Source organism: Pseudopodoces humilis, chromosome 29 (assembly GCF_049639895.1).
Source record: "Pseudopodoces humilis isolate 2021_Gansu_Grassland_sample_001 chromosome 29, ASM4963989v1, whole genome shotgun sequence".
NCBI classification, from domain to species: Eukaryota; Metazoa; Chordata; class Aves; order Passeriformes; family Paridae; genus Pseudopodoces; species Pseudopodoces humilis.
Window position 1 is genome coordinate 4419563 of NC_142228.1, and position 19523 is coordinate 4439085.

At 48.9% G+C, this 19523-nt stretch overlaps 1 protein-coding gene across 2 annotated transcripts in view; it reads left to right on the forward strand.

Annotated features, from left to right (window-relative positions):
• MYO1D (myosin ID) overlaps nt 1–19523 on the forward strand; it is a 153687-nt gene that overhangs the window by 56227 nt on the left and 77937 nt on the right. For both annotated transcript variants that reach the window (XM_005532618.3, XM_014261171.2), the window contains exons 15-16: nt 8147–8313; nt 12026–12233. In XM_005532618.3, the coding sequence (XP_005532675.1) occupies nt 8147–8313; nt 12026–12233 (375 nt within the window). The remainder of the gene's footprint in view (nt 1–8146; nt 8314–12025; nt 12234–19523) is intronic.

A 19523-nucleotide genomic window follows, 5' to 3' on the forward strand; every position in this document is an offset into this window, starting at 1 on the left:
ATACCAGACTTTTTCCAGAGGTAGGCACAACCAGGAGCTGTTTCCAAGTCAAATTCACTGTTCCTGTGTGAGTCTCTGTAATCCTTTCCTATTCTTTACCTGTCCTAAACTTTCATTGATATACTTGTATTGAAGCTGTTGGTGGTTTCCTGATTTTGGAGGAAAGATTTCATTAGTATTGAGGTACCAGTGCTGATAAGCATAATTTAAACTCTTTGTGCTCCAAAACCAGATTTCATGGAGTCACAGAACTGTTCAGGCTGGAAAAGTCCAATTGATCTCCAGCATGGCCAAGGCCACCACTGACCCCTGTCCCCAAATGCCACATCCACACCTTTTTTAAAAACTTTCAGGGATTCCCACACCATTGCCCTGGGAAGTCTCTTCCAGGGCTGGAAAACCCTTTCCATGAAGAAATTTTCCCATTATCCAAACTGAAATTCCCCTGGCCCAGCCTGAGGCTGTTCCCTCTCATCCTGTCCCTGTTCCCTGGGAGCAGAGCCCGACCCCCCCTGGCTGCCCTCTCCTGTCAGGGACTTGTGTTGGTCAGACCCATCCTGCAGCCAGGCTGGTGTCACTTTAAAGGGTCTAAATTTTGGGGAGGTTCCTTAGATAAGGCTCCTGAACACAACCTTTGTGTACTTCAAGCAGTAAATCAGAGTGTAGAGAGTTTTGTCTGGCTGCTGTGCCCTGAGCATCTCTGTCAGGTGACTTTTGGGACAGTTAATGATACGCACATGTAATTAGCAAGCCAATAATTGGGTATTCAGGCCATGCTAGCAAGATGCTGGTTATGCACAAAGAATTGGATACTCTGCCTCAGGCTCTTCCTTCTGCTGGGGCTGGAACCACTGCTGGTGAAGCCACTCTCTATTTTGGGGACATCACTGCAGTTCCCAGGTGCTCTCATCCTTCCCTGGAGCTCTTACTCATTTTTCCCGTGCTGAATTTGGGAATGAAGTTGCAGTAATGGGGAATCAACAGTGACACTCTCTTGACTGTGGCTTGGACCCTGCAGGACTTTTTTGGGAAGCCTGTGGTCACAGCTGATGGAAACAGCTCTGAACACAAACTGCTGAGGTCTAGGGATGTCAGAGGAATAAGGTTCCTTAGGGGAGGTAACACCAGTTCATGTTATTCTCAGCTGTTTCTCAAAAGCCAAGTTGCAGATAGGCTCGAGTTTTGTGCAGCTTGAGCTGATGATTTATTGATATTACCTGGTGTGCCCAGTGCAGTCAGTGCTCCTTGTCTCACCTCGGCTGTTCTGCCTCAGTGCTTCTCTGAAAACTCCCTTAGACCGCATTTTTACGCTCAATTTCTGTAGTCCATGAACAGAATGGCAGCCTGAGAGCTCCTCTTTATTGATAATCATGCTTGGCCTCCCTGAAAAGCTGCAGGGGTTTTGGCTGTAGCAAGAGTATCTTTAAAACCATCCTCTGGGGAAATAGTCTCCAAAAGTGCAAATTTGGTGGGCAGGATCTTGGAGTTTTAGAATTGTCAAGCCTGGAAAAGACATTTAATTAAGATTATTGAGTTCAGCCATCAGCTCAGCACCACCAGAATATCAATGTCTGTGGGTACCGTAGCTGCAGCATTAGTGGTTATTTAACTTTTCTGCTATTTAAAATAACAACCTTTAAAGTTCTCTTTTGTTGCTGTTCCAGTTCAAGCCTTGAATCTGGTGGTGAAGCAGAGCTCTGCAGTCTCTGAGAGGAGGGGCAGGTGTTGTGGCTACTGGGATGTTTCAGGAGCTTCCCTAGGGTCAATGCCATGGCACTGGTGCTGGTAACAGTGCAGGGGCTGTTCTCAGATCTGGTTCTAATTTCAGCTTCTGCAAACACGAGTCCATGTGGACACTGGACATGTGGCTGGAAATGCCACACCTCCAGTCCTGGGGGTGGTTTTGGGGCTCCCATAACAAGAAAGACATTGAGGGCTGGAGCGTGTCCAGGGCAGGGAATGGAGCTGGGAAGGGGCTGGAGCCCCAGGAGGGGCTGAGGGAGCTGGGAAAGGGGCTCAGCCTGGAGCAGAGGAGGCTCAGGGGGCCCTTGTGGCTCTGCTCAAGTCCCTGGCAGGAGGGGACAGCCAGGGGGGTCGGGCTCTGCTCCCAGGGAACAGGGACAGGAGGAGAGGGAATGGCCTCAGGCTGGGCCAGGGGAGATTTAGGTTGGATACTGGGAAATTTCTCCATGGAAAAGGTGGTCAGGCATTGGCACAGCTGCCCAGGACAGAGGTAGAGTCCCTGTCCATGGAGGATTTAAAAGCTGTGTGGATGTGGCACTTGGGGACAGGGGTCAGTGGTGGCCTCAGCAGTGCTGGGGATCAGCTGGATTCGATGATCTCAGAGAGTTTTTCCAGCCTGAACAATTCTGTGACTCCATGAAATCCGGTTTTGGAGCACACTAAGTTTTAATTATGCTTATCAGCACTGGTATCTCAATGTTGCTGAAATCCTCCAGATTTCCAGAATCTTTTGGGCAAAAACTTCCCATAGGTAGGAAGAAGTACTATGTTTTTTCCAACACCAAACCACTCAAAACAAAAACTGGCTTTTCAAGTTGCTACGTGCCATTTCTCAAGCCCATGTTTTACTGCCCAAGCTCTTTTCTCTGTGGTGCATTTTTTTGGATGGCTGTTTTGTAAATCCTGACACAGGAAGCGCTGTGGCAGCCCCAGCTGTGACTGATGATCTTCTCTGGGAACTCTGGACAAGCATCTCCTCGTTTCTTTTCTTTTTTTCCTCCTCCTCTGTAACTCCTTTTGTCTGATTCTTCCTTCCATCTCTCCCTTCTCCTATCCAGGCTGACAGGCTTCACCTCTGCTAAGTTATAATGTCACCACTGTGACTGATTGGACACATCCAGCACAAATTTGTCAGTCCTGTCCCATCCCTTCTCTCATGTAAGGAGCTGTAAAGTATAGAAAATAAACCACTCAAGAAAGAGTTTGATTAGGGTGCAATGGCTTAGAACTGGTTTGGTTTCTCTTTAACACTTAAAAATCTAAAAATCATTCAGCTTGATTGAAAAAAAAATAAAATCAGCTGCAATTAGACATCTAGAGAGCTTTCAAAGCTGAGGCCTTTGTGTCTCTGTATTTCAGTTCTTCCCTTTACAAACTGCAGTTCTCTGACAGCAAGAATGGGAGCTGCATAATTATCCCCCTGAAGAGCTGGGGCTGGAGGGATTGGAAGCATAGAATAATCTACTTTAGAATTTACACCAGGAGCTGTCATTTCTGAGAGGCTTTAATTACACTGTAATTGCACTGATAGATGATCTCCTGTCTGTGCAGGCACTTCCCATTCCTGCTTTCCAAAGGATTTCAGCCTTTTTATATCAAATGCAGGCACAGTCACTGCCCTTTGGGCTGGACCTGAAGTCACAGATTTGAGGGGTTTTGAGAGGTTTTGCATTTTTGAGTGGCAGAGCTGTGCCTGACAGCCCAGCCTGTGCTGGGGGTTGTGTGACAGCCCTGGGGAACAGCTGGGAGCTGGCTGCTCTTGTGTCAGCAGTGAACAAGTGACACTCCCTGCAATTCATGCTCCTAATGGCATGTCCAGAGAAGCTGTGGCTGCCCCATCCCTGGAAGTGTCCAGGGCCAGGTTGGAGCCACCAGGGATTGTAGAAGGTGTTTTGCCCATGGCAGGGCGTGGCTCTGGGTGATCTTCACAGTCTCTTCCAACCCAAACCATTCCATGGTTCTTTAATTTGGATGCTCTGTTCCCAAGGTGTTGAAGTTCTGTGGATCGAATGTGGAATATTTGTGATATCAACCCCCTCAAGAGATTTAGGTGATTTATATTAATCCTGCCAACAGATGCAGCATGGGCAGGTCTGGCTTGGCCTGGCACCATCTGGTGTTGGTGACCTTGCTCCTGACACAGAGAGAGGTTTGTCCCTCGTGGTGTGGATGGGGAAGTGGCCCAGGGTGAAGATCAGCAGGAGGGGAAGGGGGAAAGTGCTGCCCACACACCTTCACAGCTCTGGGCTCTTTCCCAGCATCCAAGTCCAGATGTAATTCTGAGTTCTCTGTATATCCCACATTTCCCTAACCAGCTCATTCCCAGTCAAATGGGAGCCAGGTTTTAGCAGATTGCTGCAGCCATACACACAGCGAGTTCTGAGAGCTGCCAGGAGACTCTTGAGTGAATGAAGATCCTTGGAAACCTTCTCACCTTCCATGCAGGGAGGATTTCCAGGAGAAAGCCAAAAAAATTAATATGGAAATACCTAAATCTCTTAAAATTGTACCAACTCATTATGTGTCGCCTTTCTCTCCTTAAGGAAAGGATAACAAGTGTCACTGGGATGGGCTGAGTGGAAAAGAATGATCTCTACAGCTCCCTGCAGGAGGGGACCCAGGCGGGGGTCGGGCTCTGCTCTCAGGGAACAAGTGACAGGAGAAGAGGAAATGGCCTCAAATTGTGCCAGGAGAGGCTTAGATTGGATATCAGGAAAACTTTTTTTACTGAATGGATTGTCCAGCGCTGCTACAGCTGCCCAGGGCAGTGGTGGAGTCACCATCCCTGGAAATGCTCAAAACCGTGTGGATGTAGAACTCGAGGACATGGTTTTGTGGTGAACTGATGGTGGTGCTGGGTCAGCAGTTGAATTGAATGATCTCAAAGGTCTTTTCCAACCTTAATGATTCTGTGAGTCTGTGGATTGTCATGGCAGAGGAAAATGTTCAGTGGTGGTGACCCTGGAGATGACCTTGCACAGAATGGAGCTTCTGCTCAGCTGTCTGGTGTCACATGTGGAAAAATCATGGAATGGTTTAGGTTGGAAGGGATCTCAAAGCTTGTCTCAGAATCATGGAATATCCTGAGCTGGAAAGGACCCCCAAGGATCATTGATCCAACTCCGGCCCTGCACAGACACCCCAACAATCCCACCCTGTGCATCCCTGGGAGCGGTGTCCAAACATTCCTGGAGCTCCTTGGGCCCTGACCATTCCCTGGGGAGGTGTTGCAGTGCCTGATGATCTCACTGCACCCCCTGCCATAGGCAGGGACACCTTCCACTAGACCAGGTTGCTCCAAGCCTGCCCAGCCTGGCCTTGGGGAACCGTGTCCGTGGTGCTCCTTCCTCATCCGAGCCCCCTGCTCTGGGAAGAGCTGGGAGCTGGGCAGTGCTTCCCTGTGTGCAGGGAGAGGAGCCAGGCAAGGCTGGCAATGAGCAGGTCCTGACGCACTTGGGGAGCTCTGGAGTCGCTGGGAGAAGGGAGATGGTGCAGGAACAGATGCTGCCAACACACCCTCCTGTTTCTCACTCCTCACCCGTCCCTGCTCCTGAGCTGCTGCTGGGAGGGTGGGCAGTGCCAGCTTCATGTGGGTGCTTGGCTCAGCTTTTGCTGTCTATCCCCACCCCAAGGACAGCCCTCTTGGAGAAATCACAGCCTGGTGCTGCTGATGCCATCCTTAGGAAAGCAGGGAAACCTTCCAGCCCAAGAGCTCCCCTGGAAGATCCAGAGCTTGTGTCAGCTTTCAGGATAGGAGGCTCTGCTTTCCAAGGCTTCCCTCTCCTGGCTCACACTCATCGCTGGGCTGGCCCTTGGTGCTGCAAAGGTTCAGGTTGTGTTAGGTATAGCCAGGACAGCCACAGATGAACCTGTTCCCTCAGCATTACTGAAGGGAAATGGTAATTTGGGGCCTTTCACATTATCCTGAGATTGGTTAAATGACTTCAAATTGCAGAAATAAGGCTGAATAGACAAATCATAGAAAATAGGGCTGAGGGGGAGTGCATCTAATTCACCTCCTGTTTGAGGACACCTCTCTGTATCTTCCTTTTGCAGGCTCTTCTCTCCACTGATGGATGTTCCCTCCTTCCTACAGGCATTCTGTTCCCACTCCTTGTTTTTCTGAAGCTTAATTTGAATTTTTGTAGTGTGGTTAAAGCCATGACTTCTTTGTCCTAAAGCTGAATGTTGGCATTTGCATATATCTATCCTTTAAATACACAGAATCTCCCACCAGGGGGGTTCTGTGCCTCCTTGGTCCTTCTAGGCTAAACCCACAATTCCTCTGAGTCACATTTGCTGAATTTTTGATCTTTCTTGTTCGTTTTTTGCCCTGACTCATATTCCCACTTGAACTGCAGTGCGCTGGCTGCATGAGATGCTCAGAGAACTAGAAATATGTTGGAATTTTTGACTTGCAATTTTCCTGTTCCTGTGCCCTTTCCTGGAAAAACATGGAAACATGGATTTGCCTGACATCAGCTGGAGCTCCTGGATCTCTTTAGCACCAGGGTCAAATCAGTTTTTCATTCTTTATTAAGCAACTGTTTCTGCTAAATGTGCAGAAATTGTTGCCTTTGTTCTCACTATATTAATCCCCTTTTTTTCCCCCCAAACTATTCCTCCCCTTTGTTACCACTGTGGGTTCTTAAGCTCTCCAGGAGTGCTTGGAACAGAACAGGCTCCTCTGGAGAGTTCCTAGGCTCTCCCTTTTGAGATCCCTCAGGTTCCTCAGGGCAGTGTTAGAGGTGCTTTCACAGCCATTTGTTTCATCTGGTCCAGACTGCTGGAAGGTCATTGCTGGTGATCAGTTGTGGTTATCAAAGGTGACATTTTGTCATGGTAAGATGTCACCCAGGCTGTTTTTCTCCCTTTATCCCCACATCAGGACTGCCTTTGGAATGCTGCAGTTTGTGTGTATCTGTGATGTCCTCTGAAGGTCTCTGGCCATACTGGGACCTTCTGAGCTCCCTGGGATCCTCTTGGGGTTCTCTCTGAGGCTGGGGCTGGGCGGGCTCTGCCAGCCTGCAGGATGTGCTGCTCCTTTTGCAAGGGCTACTTAAAAAGTTTTCTCTATTAATATTAGAAGAATGAGAATTGAAAAGCAGTGGTGGGCTTTAGATGAAACTGTACCAGGGGAGGGTCAGGTTTGGTATCAGGGAAAGGCTCTTCCCCCAGAGGTGCTGGCACTGCCCAGGCTCCCCAGGGAATGGTCCCGGCCCCGAGGCTGCCAGAGCTCCAGGAGAGCTTGGACAGAGCTCCAGGGCTCCAGAGTGGGATTGTTGGGGTGTCTGGGCAGGAGATGGGCTGGATGTTCCTTGAGGTTTAACTCAGAATGTTTTGTGATTCTCTGATTATTAATTGCTTTTTCCACACACCAACAAAGTTAGAGGTGGGATGGCAAAGGCTGGCCATGAAGAGGAAGAAATGAATGAACTCCAAGAGTCAGGGGGATGAAAATACATAAGTCTAAAGGATTTGTAGCCACCCCTCACAGGCTGGTGCTGGTCACAGATCATATTGGCCTAAACAAAAACTACCTTTAACCTCATAAAAATGAAAGTAAACATCAAAATGCTCCAATAGAGCTGTGTGGGGTTTATCTCATGGTACAAGAGGTCTGGCAGGGAAAGGAGTGTGACCCCATGGGACTCACCTGGACATCCATGGTCAGCTCCATCAGCATAGGGCAGGACCTCTGCAGGGTGGAGTAAAGTCATCTGTCCCCATTCCACCTTCCATGTCCCCTGCAAGTCCCAGATGGTGCAGAAAGAAGAGCCCAGGTGCTGGTGGCCTGTGTTTGTTCTGAGGAAGATGTGGGCTGGAAGCAGCTGGATTTGGGGCTCCATCATTTCTGTCATTCAGCCGTGTTGGAATTGTGGGTGTTTGACTTGGCTCAGCAGAGAAAAAAGTGATGGAGTGACCAGGCTGCTTTTGGAGGTGATGCAGGCAAAGCCATATCCAACAGGGCAGTGAATTTCATGAATTCCACGGGTTTGGTATCTTTTCTGAGGACTGATGCTGTTGTCCTCACAGTAGGGGAGGAGGGGGATGTGGTGCCGGGCAGGCGCACGGCAAAGGCCAGTGGAGCTCCAGTGGGGAACATGTGGCTCCTGTAAGGGGTCAGGGCAGCGTGTGAAGGAGGGGAACATTGAATCACAGAATCAGCCAGGGTGGAAAAGACCTTTGAGATCATTGAGTCCAACCTATGACCTAACACCACCTTGTCACCCTGACCGCAGCACCGAGTGCCACATCCGGGCTTTCCTTACACAATGTTATTGTCACTTCTGTTTTAACCTTCTGATTCCTGCTGAGCAGCCAGACCTGCAGGGCTGTGCTCCCAGCTGCTGCAGGGAGGGCTGTGTCTGCACAGGGTGACACTGCTGTGCTCTGTCCCCAGGAGCCCTACTATGTGCGCTGCATCAAACCCAACGACAAGAAGTCACCGCAGCTCTTTGACGAGGAGCGGTGCCGGCACCAGGTGGAGTACCTGGGGCTGCTGGAGAACGTGCGGGTGCGCCGGGCCGGCTTCGCCTACCGCCAGACCTACGAGAAGTTCCTGCACAGGTGAGAGGCTGCCAGGCACTGCCCAGCTCCTTGGCTGTGCTTGGTTCAAATCAGCTCCTGGATAAGCTGAAACAGATCCCACAGGACCGTGGATGTTCTGGTTCAATGTTCTGGTTCACCTGTGCCAGGATGGCTGCTCTGGTTCAGCTGTGCTCAGGTGCTTGTGCTGCTCAGGCTCAATTCCTTGTCTGCTGAAACTCACTGGCTGTGTTAGTCTGCAGCAGGAATGTGTAATGAGGTACCCTTGAGTATCACACTAAAACCTGAGCTAATTAACTGGTGTTTTCTCTCTGGATTGTCTAATTGTTGCAGCAAGACGTGGCGTGTCTGTGGGAGCACGTGATGGTGCACGGTGACATTGTGTGGGAAAACCCCCTGGACTTTAAAACTGGAAGTCTGAAAAGGGGGATGGTATCATGATCTCATTAAATGTGGTTTTGATTCTTCTTGCCCTCTTAATTCCTACCAGACTTGTGACAAATGACATGTTTTAGATTGAAATTTGTCTTAAGCCTTCACTAAATTAACGTGGGCCCTGCAAGTTCAAGCTGCTCTGATGGAACAGTGAATGGAGTTTTTGTCCTGTTATTGAATCAGGTGAGAAAAGGGCTGTGAGAATAGAAAAAAATTAAATTTTCCAAGCAGGTGGAATGTCATGAGTTAGAAACAAAGTGCTGGTGAAAGATCTTTTGCTTTATTCACAGTGGAGATTTGCCTGGATATATCATAATACCCAAGGTGGAATGAAAGGCTCTGGCTTCTTAAATCCAGTCTGCAGTGCTGGGGATCAGCTTCCTGAACCATTCTGCAGTGGATAGAGTGTACTTTCACCTTACATGTGGAATTAATTACAATTTACTCTTAAGATTTGTGTAATCACTATTAATATAAACAGCTGCTTTGTTTTTAATGAATGTTTGATGAGCTCTCGTGAGCTCCAGCCCTGCAGTGTTTGCAGCCAGGAAACCAAATCAGCACATGGCAACTGCTTCAGCTTTTGGGGTGATGGAGCAGGAATCCTGCCCAGCCCTGGAGTGGGATTTGATATCCAGAGGGATCAGACACTGTTTGTGTGTGTGGTATTGCTCCAAGCCTGGTTTGCAATGTCTTCTAAATTAACAAAAGGAGAAAAATAAAACCAGAAAAATAATTTCTCTTTCTGTAGGAGGAGAGTTTGTTGATATTTAGCTCTAAATCCTGTAAGGTAGTTGATATCTCCTCTCTCTCAGTAGGGAATGAAGTGAAGCACAGTTAAGACCATTATAAATGTCCTACTCAAGCTTTTCTTCAATAAAGAAAACCTTCCTTTGAGCTCTGTGCAAGCCAGGCTGCCCTTTCCAATTTGAAGTATTTTCTGTTGGATCAGGAGAAGTTGTCCCTTCCTGTGGTCACGGCATCGTCCAGTTGGGTGTCACACATGGCACTTGCACAGATGGGGTGCATTCTCTTGGTTTAATATATAAATTACCATCAAAAAAAAACCTTATTGAGTTTCAGGAAGGGGTTTGTGAGTGTAATCCAACCCTTTCCACACAGAGGCATCCATATGCCTATCCCAGGCCATGTCAAACATAGCATGGAATCAACACCGAGAGCTGTGAGCAGCAGGCTGGGAAGGGACAGTGAGGCCCAGCTGCAGCTGCACACCCAATATTGTTCATTAAAGCTTCACCATTTAGTGGCTTGCAGAAATGTTGGTTCTTAGGAGAGCTGGACTGGGAAGTGTTAACTCCAGGAGCAGCCTTATCCCTGTTGAGTGTTTCCATAGGGAGGTACAGAGGGAGAGGGGAAACAGAGGTGTTTGAAGGGGGTGTTCCATGTCTGAGTGACCTTGGAATCTGTGGGGATCTGCAGGCAGGAGAGGAGCAGGGCTGTGGTGTCAGAGAGCAGATTAATTCCAGCCTCTGCCTGGCTATAATTAGCACCAGGCCAGGACTATGAGTGGCTGTGGCATCCAGGCCATGCCCTGTGCTGTGGGGAAGGAGTTGGTGGCACTGTGTGACACGTGTGGGGACAATGGGAACAGGGGACAGCTGGGATATTCCTCCTGCTCTGGCTGGGAGGGAGCAGGGCTGTCAGCACTGGGCTGTCTTTAATGCCTGTGGAAAGGAGCAGGAGGGTTTAACATCTGGGGCAGGTTTTCCGTGCTGTGACATCACTTCTCTCCTCAGATCCTTGATGGGACAGGCCTGACTCAGAGCCTGGATCCAAACCTGATCCATTGCCTGGACCTGAACCTCTTCCATTGCCTGCACCCCAGCCTGATCCATAGCCTTGTTCCCCGCCTGTTTCCCAGCCTCATTCGCAGCTCAGGGGTTACACTGCCACTGCTTTGCTCTTTTATTTTTCCTTTTTCCTAACAAAACTGTCTTGAGGTGAGAGATTTTTCCCAGTGAGTGAATTACTGCAGGAACAATTTCCTGATGAGAACAGGGAAGAGGATCCAGTGTGCAGCACTGATGTCTCATGTGTGAGAGCAGGAATGCTTTTGCCAGCACGTGCTAAATCTTCTGGGAGTCTGAAGGGAGGTTTTTAATCCTGTTTATTTATCAGTGAGATCCCTGTAACCCCTGGGGATGGTGTTCCCTGCTTAGGCACAGTGTGCACCTCCATTTCCTCCTCTTCCACAGCGTATTCCAAAGGCTGTTTTGATGAATGAACGCACTGGGATGTTTCCATTCAGGCTCCTTGAGGCTTTTCTGAGGCTCCTGAGGTACCACCGCTGCCAGGAAAAGGGGGATTGTGAGGCTGTTTAAGTGTAACTGAGAGCTGAGAGTGTTGGAGCTTTGAGATTGATGCCTGCCTTGGCTGGAGGCTTTGAAGTGCGAAGTGGCTGAGCTCGCTGAGTGCTTGTTTTATTTAGAACACGGAGCTGCGGGTTCCATTCCAGTGAAAACGTCTATTACAGCTTTTATTATGTCCATAAATCTTATGCAGAAAATTCATTGTTGCTTTTTGCAAACGCCTGTTCCCCTAATCAGCATTTCCTGGGCTGGTAAATCTTACAGAGCTCGGGCTGATCCCGGTTCGGGTTCGATTTGTAGATGTCTTAGTTCCAGTCTGCATTTCTTTGTAGTGGAAAATGGAGTTTGGAGAGTGAGGGATGGGAGGAATGGCTGGCCCACAGTTACAGGCAGTGTTTGCACAGACTGGGGCAGCCAAAGCTCTGCTCTGGGGGAAGTGACAGAGTTTGTTAGAAATTAATCCCAAAGTGATGCAAGAGAAAAAATTGTTTGCAGGATTTTTAAATCCAGGTTTTCTCACAAAGCAATTGGTTGCAGGTGGCTTCTCATGCAGAATGGGAAGAAACCAAAGCTTTCCTTCCATACCAAAAAAACCCAAACCAAAACAAACAAAATCCAAGCAAACAAATAAAAATTAAAATTGGATACTTAAGGTGTGAAAAATGGAACAGACAAATCTGCAGGAGGCCATTGCTGAGTTTCTCCCCTTGCATCACTTCAGTGCTGATGAATTGAGCTCCTCCCAATATTGTTTTGCAGTATCTCACAAAATCATGCATCTCCTTTAGTCATTTTCATTGTATTTTGAGGATCATGATTGCTACAGAGGATGTCTTCAGACTCTTCCATCTATACTCAGCTTTATTACAATTTAGTTGATAATTTTTTCTAAAACCAATTGAAGACTGGCTTTCTCAAGCACCCTGGTGGCAAGTTCACAATTTGTAAATTGTACCTTTTCATTCCAGGTACAAGATGATCTCTGAATTCACTTGGCCCAACCACGACCTCCCCTCAGACAAGGACGCTGTGAGGAAGCTCATTGAGTGCCACGGCTTCCAGCACGACGTGGCCTACGGCAAGACCAAGCTCTTCATCCGCACACCACGAACTCTGTTCACCCTGGAGGAGCTGCATGCCAAGATGCTCATCAGGATCGTCCTCTTCCTGCAGAAGGTAAAGCCTCCACTACCTCAGAAACTCAGCTCAAGTTCCTTAAACCCCTCTTGCTTTTCTTTCTGGTTCTGTTGCTGCACAGATTCCAGACTTCTGCAGTTTGGGCACTGCTGGATATTTTCAGGGCTCTTTCCATGGTGCTCTCTGTGGCCTTGGTGTGGTGGGAGCAGTAGCACTTAGAAAGTTCATCACTGGTTAAATACTTGCCCTTTTCTCAGTGGAAGCAGGATGCCTGGGAGCTTGAGGGATTTTTATGGCTGAAACGTGGAATCACAGAATTCCAGGCTGGTTTGGATCAGGAGGGACCTTACAGCCTAATCCCACCATGCCCTGGCACAGAGAAGCTGTGGCTGCCCTATCCCTGGAAGTGTCCAAGGCCAGGCTGGGTGGGTCAAGTGGAGAGGTCAAATGGAAGGTGTCCCTGCCCATGGCAAGGGATGGGAGTGGGAGAGCTTTGAGGTTCCTTTTTACACAAACCATCCTGTGATTCATGGTGCTAGCACCAGAAAACTCTGTACGAGTGAGATCTGTCTGGCAAAGAGCAGAAATGGTGGGGCTGATTTCGCCCTGTCAGGCAAAGTGAATTAGTTCAAGACTTTTAGAAAATAATTTCTGAAAATGCATATCTTCTGTAAAATTCTTGAAACTTGGGAAAGAAACTGCTGACAGATGGATGTAAAAACTTGACAGAACAAAAGCTCTGCAGGGAGCACAGGTTGGCACAAACTTTCCAAACCTGGTGGACTGAATGGGGAAGAGCCTGAAGGAGAAGTTCCCCACTGGAAGTTCTGAGTTCTGTGGAACACTCACATTTGTGGTGTCTGCAGTGTGTTGGGGGTGATTCTCTTCCTGGAAACCCAACCAGTTTGACCAGTATGGGAGCAGAAATCATCGAGTCTAGGGTTGGTCTGTTGGTATTTGCTGTGCTGCAAGGTTTGTCTTTAGTAGGGAATTCTGCACCTTTTGTCTGGAAAGACCAAGCTCAGGCTGTGGAGGATGCAGGCCCTGCCTTTCTCTGAGCTTTGTGGTTCAGAGTTTTCTTCCCTGTTCTGAGCATATCCTGTTGCTGAGCTTCCTACCCAACATCTCCCATCTTCCTTCCCAGGAAAGGGGAGCACTTTTCCAGAAGCTCCATCTGGCTTATTCTCTCGGGGTGGTCTGAGGCCAATCTTTGGGGCCCCCATGCCCCTTGGAAGGAGTTCCTGGATCCTTAGATGTGCTTCCCCCGTGCTCACCAGGGTTCTGGGGTGGAATCTACTGCCTGGAGCCACTCTGGTGCTTTCAGGGAGGTCTCAGGGCTACAGCTCTAACCCAGAGTCTCTTTCTTCCTGAGGAATGGGTGAGCTAATGAGCTCCTTGTGGAATAAAGCTGCAGGGGGGACTGCTTGATCCCAGGTGACTCCAACTTTCATACTAAAGCAGGGAGCAATTGAGGAGTGACCTTTTTGGAAGTTGCAAGGTGCAGCTACTGGAGAATAATTTCAGAGCCCAGGGCTGTGTTGCTGTGGGAGCAGATCATGGCTCAGTGAGTTCCAAGCTCCTCCTTCAGATAAATCCAGTGAGAGGCACAATTTTAACAGCAACTTGTCAGTTTTGTGAGTTTGCTGCCAGCTCCAGAATTACATTGTCTGGGCTGGGATCTGGAGTGGGCTCAGCATCAAAGACAGCAGGGCAAAGGATTTTTTTGCTCCTGGAAGGTAAATACCAGCTATGGGGTAATGGATCAAACCCTGGCTCCACGAAGGGGTTTGCTGCAGTGTTTTCAGAGTTTGTGTGGCATCAGGTGTAGAATAACTGTGGTGCTTCTGGGGGTTTCCTTGTTGCCATGGTCAGCAAAAGTGATAGAAATTAAAATGCTGGTGCACATTGTCCTGTGGCTTCACAAACCTCCCTGCCCTGTGTTCTGCTCCCCAGGGGTGGGGAGGGACCAACATGAGTCTGCCTGAGGACTGAAACAGGACATCAGGTGTATTTTTGGTATTTTTCTGTGAGAAATCTTCAGGGAGTTCTGACTTACCTCATGAAGGATTTGTGGGGAAAAGACAAACTCCTCCAGTGCTCAAGGTACTGAGGACTCTGAAGAAATCTGGATGTCCTCCTGGAGCTCCTTTCCTGTAGCTGACCCTCTCTGCTTTCACTCACTGAAGGTTCTTCAACCAGACTCTCAAATGCTGGCAAGGGGATGCAGAGAAGCTTTTCAGAGTCCTGGAACTTGCAGCTAAACCAAGAAACACTCAATGAATCATTAAATGCTTATTAAACATCCCATCAGCTAAAAAGCAGGTGTTGAGCTGGTATCTATAGGTATGGATTAGAGACCTTGTACAGTGTTAAATCTACCTGGAAAAAGATTGATTTTGTCTCCATTTTCAGTGTTTCTCTTGTTTCCTGTTAACTTTGCTCCCAGCTCTGGCTGAGATCCCTCCCCTGCTCTGCTGCTGGCAGATGGGGCTTTTGGAGTCGGGCAGTGCTGGAAAAGGAACAGTCAACAATCAAAAATCAAACCAGAGGAGGGTTCTGATGAGGCCTCCTCTGAGCTCTGAAAGCATCAAGGCAATTTTGCCTGTCATTTCTGTTCTCAACTTGCTTTCGATTGTTCATTAACAACTTACAGGGAAATTTAATTCTTGCTCTTTTTTCCTTTTGTAGTTTTGCCTGTGAGCATCAAAGGCTGAGGGAGGCAAACTGAGCACATCTAGAAGGATTTGATTTTCTTTTAAATAACTGAGCCTTCTGTTACACTGGAGTTCCTCAGATTTGAATTTAGGAAAAGGGAAAGACAAGAGATGAAATGTGCTGTTGTGACAATGGGCACTTGTGTGACACAAGCTGAGGCAGATGTGAGGAGCAGCCTTAGAGCAGCTGATCCCAGCCTGGGGCCCAGGGTGTTTTCCTCTGCACAGGAATGAGTGTAAGTGAAAGAATCCACATTTAGCAGCTCTTTTTCTAATGATGTGTATTCTGTGGCTTATTGCTCTCCTGCAAATCACGAGGCTTTCCAGAAGGGGTTCAGTAATTATCTGGAGAGCTTCATCATCCAGTGACCCTTAACCCTCCAAACAGTGCTGCTGCCTTTGTGTAATGGTGCTTACGAGTTTGGTTAAATTGAATTAAAACTGACTTCTAGTTTAAATAGATAATTTTACTTTCTTTTGTTCCACATCTCAGGGATGTCTTCACCTTTAGATTTATCTTTCATGCTCCTTTTTTTCCGTGGTAGAATGTCAGTGAGATTCCAGGCTGTAATTTTCCTTCTGCCCCAGCGCAGTCAGTGAGCAGATGTGATGTGATTTAACCGTGGCAACTTGCTGGCTCCAGGAGAATTCAGCAAGTGAGAGCTGTGTCCAGTGTCACAAACCCCATATGGCAGCAGGGATGTCACACCAAGGGGTCACTCCAAAAAGCCCAGCTGAGGTTGTTTCATGTGGTGCTTTAGGGTTTATTTGCAGTACCTGTGCTCCTGCCAGCTCTGTGATTGTCACCCTGAATGCAAATGGAGCAGCTCTAATGTTAATCATGCAAATAAAAAAATAAAAAAAAAAAGCTGCCATGAAGCACTGCTGCTTTTGCTGCCCTTGGAAAGGCTCCCACAGGCTCATTAGCTGTGCAGAGCAGAGCTTTGTTCAGGGAAGAAAGCCCGGGCAGCCGGCACGTGCAGGCTGTGCAGATGATGGCTCCTGTCACTGTAATTTACTGCACTATTTCAGTGTCATTTTATCTGGCCGGCACAGCTGCGTATGGAAATCACCCCCCAAATCTTCCTGCCTGGCATGGAGGCAGCAGGAATGTCCTTGGTGCAGCCCAACCCCTCCTGGGACACAGCCCAGCACCAGGGGAGCCTGGGGGGCACTGGGGCTGGAAGGGGCAGTGCCGGCCGTGGGACGTGCCCTGGACATCCCAAGGTGTCCTTGGCTATCCCAGCGTGTCTGAGGAGCCTGGATGGGCTCTGCAGAGGCTCGGGAGCTGCCATCACCATGGCAACATTCCCCAGCCCACGGGGAGAGCAGCACAGAGCCATGGCTGACGTGTCATCATTCCATGTCATCATTCCCTGCTTCACCTTCCCACTCCAGCCCCATCAGCTCTGTGAGCTCGGGACACAGGGGAGCCTCAGCCACAGAGGGAAGCTCCTCCATGGACACAGGAGCTGTTTCCTGGCAGGTTATGGAGGGACAGAAGCGATCCAGTGCCAGTGACCCAGATAAAAGGGATGTGGTGGATTTGCCTCTGGACTCCAGGCTCTTTCAATTCCGAGGCAATGTTTGTGCACGCCGGCTATCAGCGGGAACAGCTCTATAATGACACCTGGATTTGTATCCTGGACCCAGGCTTTGATCTGGAGAGGCTCTGGCAGGGAGGAGCTGTGACAGGAGATGCTGTGGCTCCTTCCCGAGGAGCAGGGGCTGGGAGCTGCCAGGAGCAGGTGGAGGGAAGGAGAAAGAGCTTGGCTCCATCCCCTACATCGACACTGACCGATCCCACAGCTCCTCCTGTGCTGCTCCCCTTCCCTGGGCCAGGAGCATCCCTGTCTGCTTCCAGTGAACGCATTAAGGCAAAAAATCCACCCTGCCCACCCCAGAAAATGCCAAAGCATTTTAAAAATGCTTTACCTCTTAGCAAAAAAACAAAAGAAAAGAGGGAATTTTTTGCCAGTTTATCCCCACAATGGCTCAGCTGCCTTCAGAAGAGTGGTCATGCTGGCAAGAACTGGGGACTTGCCTGTGGGGGAAAAGCAGGAGAGCTGGATCCTATCACTGTTCTTCCAATACCAGGTGCCTGGAGACACCTGGATACCTTCTTGATGTCCTTCTGCTCCAGGAAATGCTGTGGAAACACTGTGTAACCTAAGCAAGTGTAAATATCCATTATTGCTGAGCAAGAGAGGAAAAGAAAGGGTGCTGTGAGTGTGTAAAGTAAGGTCCAGCAAAGTATGGAGAGCAGGGAAGCAGCCTGTTCCAGGGTCTTCCTGCTTCCATGGCAGGGGGTGGTACTGGGTGGCCTTTCATGTCCCTTCTAACCCAAACCATTCTGTGATTCCATGTCTCTTTGGACATCTGTCATCCCTTCTCCTCCCTTCCCATGAGAAGTGTCCCAGGTAATTTGATTTCTCCAGGTTTGGAGGTTGTTCTGTGCTTCTGGTTGTCCCTGAAGCCTTTACCAGCACTAAACACTGAAGATGAGGAATTAGCCTGTAGTTCAATACCTTCAACATGAAAAACTCTCACGTGAATTTTCAGGGGATGAGAGAACGTTCCTGTCACCTACTGATGGCAGCAGTTTTATTGTGGTGATTGGAAACTTCTCTGCTTCCCTGACACTGGAGCTTTGGCAGTTCCCATAATCTGTTGATACAAAGCTGGTTTCTCCTTCCCCACCACATTTTCCTTCCCTGGAATGGGAAGTGGTCACAGCCCCAAGGCTTCCAGAGCTCCGGGAGCGTTTGGACAATGCTCCCAGGGATGTGCAGGGTGGGATTGTTGGGGTGGCTGGGCAGGGTTTGATGATCCCTGTGGACTCCTTCAGGAGGTTCTGTGATCCCTGGTGTTGCCAGAGGGTGCAGCCAGGATTAGCAAGGTGCCCTGTCAGGCCCATGGGACACCACAAAGGGCACCCAAGGACCAGCAGCTCCATGCTGGGGGATGGTTGGGAGCTTTCCCAGGGTTGGGAATCTCATCCCTATCCCAGAACACAGGGGGTGTTTGCTGCAGCCGTGGCTGAGCTGCAGAAGGAGTTGCAGGAGGAATCTGCAGCCGAGACCTGGCTGCATCCCACACCTGGGACCTGCTGAAGAATGGTTCCTTTGGTGATTTTTATGTTCATTATTGAACACACTCTTGTTAGTGCCAGCTAATTAACCTCAGAGCGGGACCCTTCTCTCTTTCCAGCATGTGGAATATTGTTGCTGTTAAGCAAAACAATAGAATGAACATTGTTCAGCTGACTTATGTGAAAAGAGAAAACAGCTCTCAGCAAATGCAGCAGCTCTTGCCCCTCACTGCTGTCTGAGGTGGTCTGGGAAAGCAGGGAACCTTTGATTTAAACCCTTTGCCTCAAACCTTTGTGGGATCCGCATTTACTCAAACTGGGAAAAGGCAGATCACAAACTGGGGCTGTGAGTGAGGTCTGAGGCTCTCCATCACACCCCTGCTCTGTGATGACCCTTTGGAGCAGTCAGACTGGCATCACTGACGGAAGCGTTTCTCCAGGGCCCCATGGCTGCCGTGTGTGAGGCTCCTCTGCTCTGGCACGTGAATATTTAATAACTCTGCTCGTGTGAGAGCCTTCAGAGCTGAGCTGGGAGCGTCCTGCCTGCCTGAATTATGGGGTTTGTTTGATTCTTGCCAGTTGGGCTGCCTGGAGGGCAAACCATGTGCTGGGGCACATGGAATATTGATCATGGAGCAGTCTGGGCTGGGCCGAAGGAGGGTGGTGGGAGGAGGTGTTTGTGGTGCAGCTGGAATGGAGGAGTTTTCCAAGGTTTGTTTCCTTGCACAACTGCTCCAAAATACAACTCTGGGGTTTTATTTAGCCGTGCTGGGTTTGTTTGCTGAATCCTGGACATTCATTTGCTCGCTCATGTGTTTGGACTGGGAGCTGTGTGGGTTTTCTTCTGCACTCACAGGGATTGCAGCATCTAGGTCAAATCTAGATTATCCCTTTTTCCATGGGAGATGTACAGGCAAGGCGGTCACTGCATCCTGGGCCCACCCTTGCTGCTCTGCTGGCTTTCCCTGTGCTCTGCAGGGCCCATTTAATTGTTTTCCTTTCCTTCTTCCCTTTTTTTCTCATTTTTTAATGGCACACTCAGAGCATGGACCAGCTTGCAGCCTGCAGACAAGGCTGTAGTGCATAGATTGGTGTGGAGGATTTATGTTCTGCTGAGGTGATGGATGTGATCTGGGTGAGGTTTCTTTAATCTTAGAAACTCTGTTGGAAGCTCAGTGAGGTTTTTAAACTGATTCTAAAGATGTGTTCAGATCTCCCCTGCCATTCATCTAAATTTTAATCTATTAAATTTTAATCCAAAAGCACGTGAATTAAACATTCTTTAGAAAAAAAACATCAGTGCTCCCCTTAATCTGAGATGTGTCTCTTGCTTTGGCTGAATGCTGTTTGTGCCAGTCCCTGTTTTAGAAGCTGCCAAAGCAGCTGCTGCACAGGGACCATCCCTTGGAACATGGGATCACTGAACCCAGGCTGGGCAGGAGAGCATCCCTTGGTCTGGAGCTTTTCGTGTCCCCAGGGTTCACTTCCACCTCTGGGGTGGCCTTGACTGTGGGAATAAAAGGG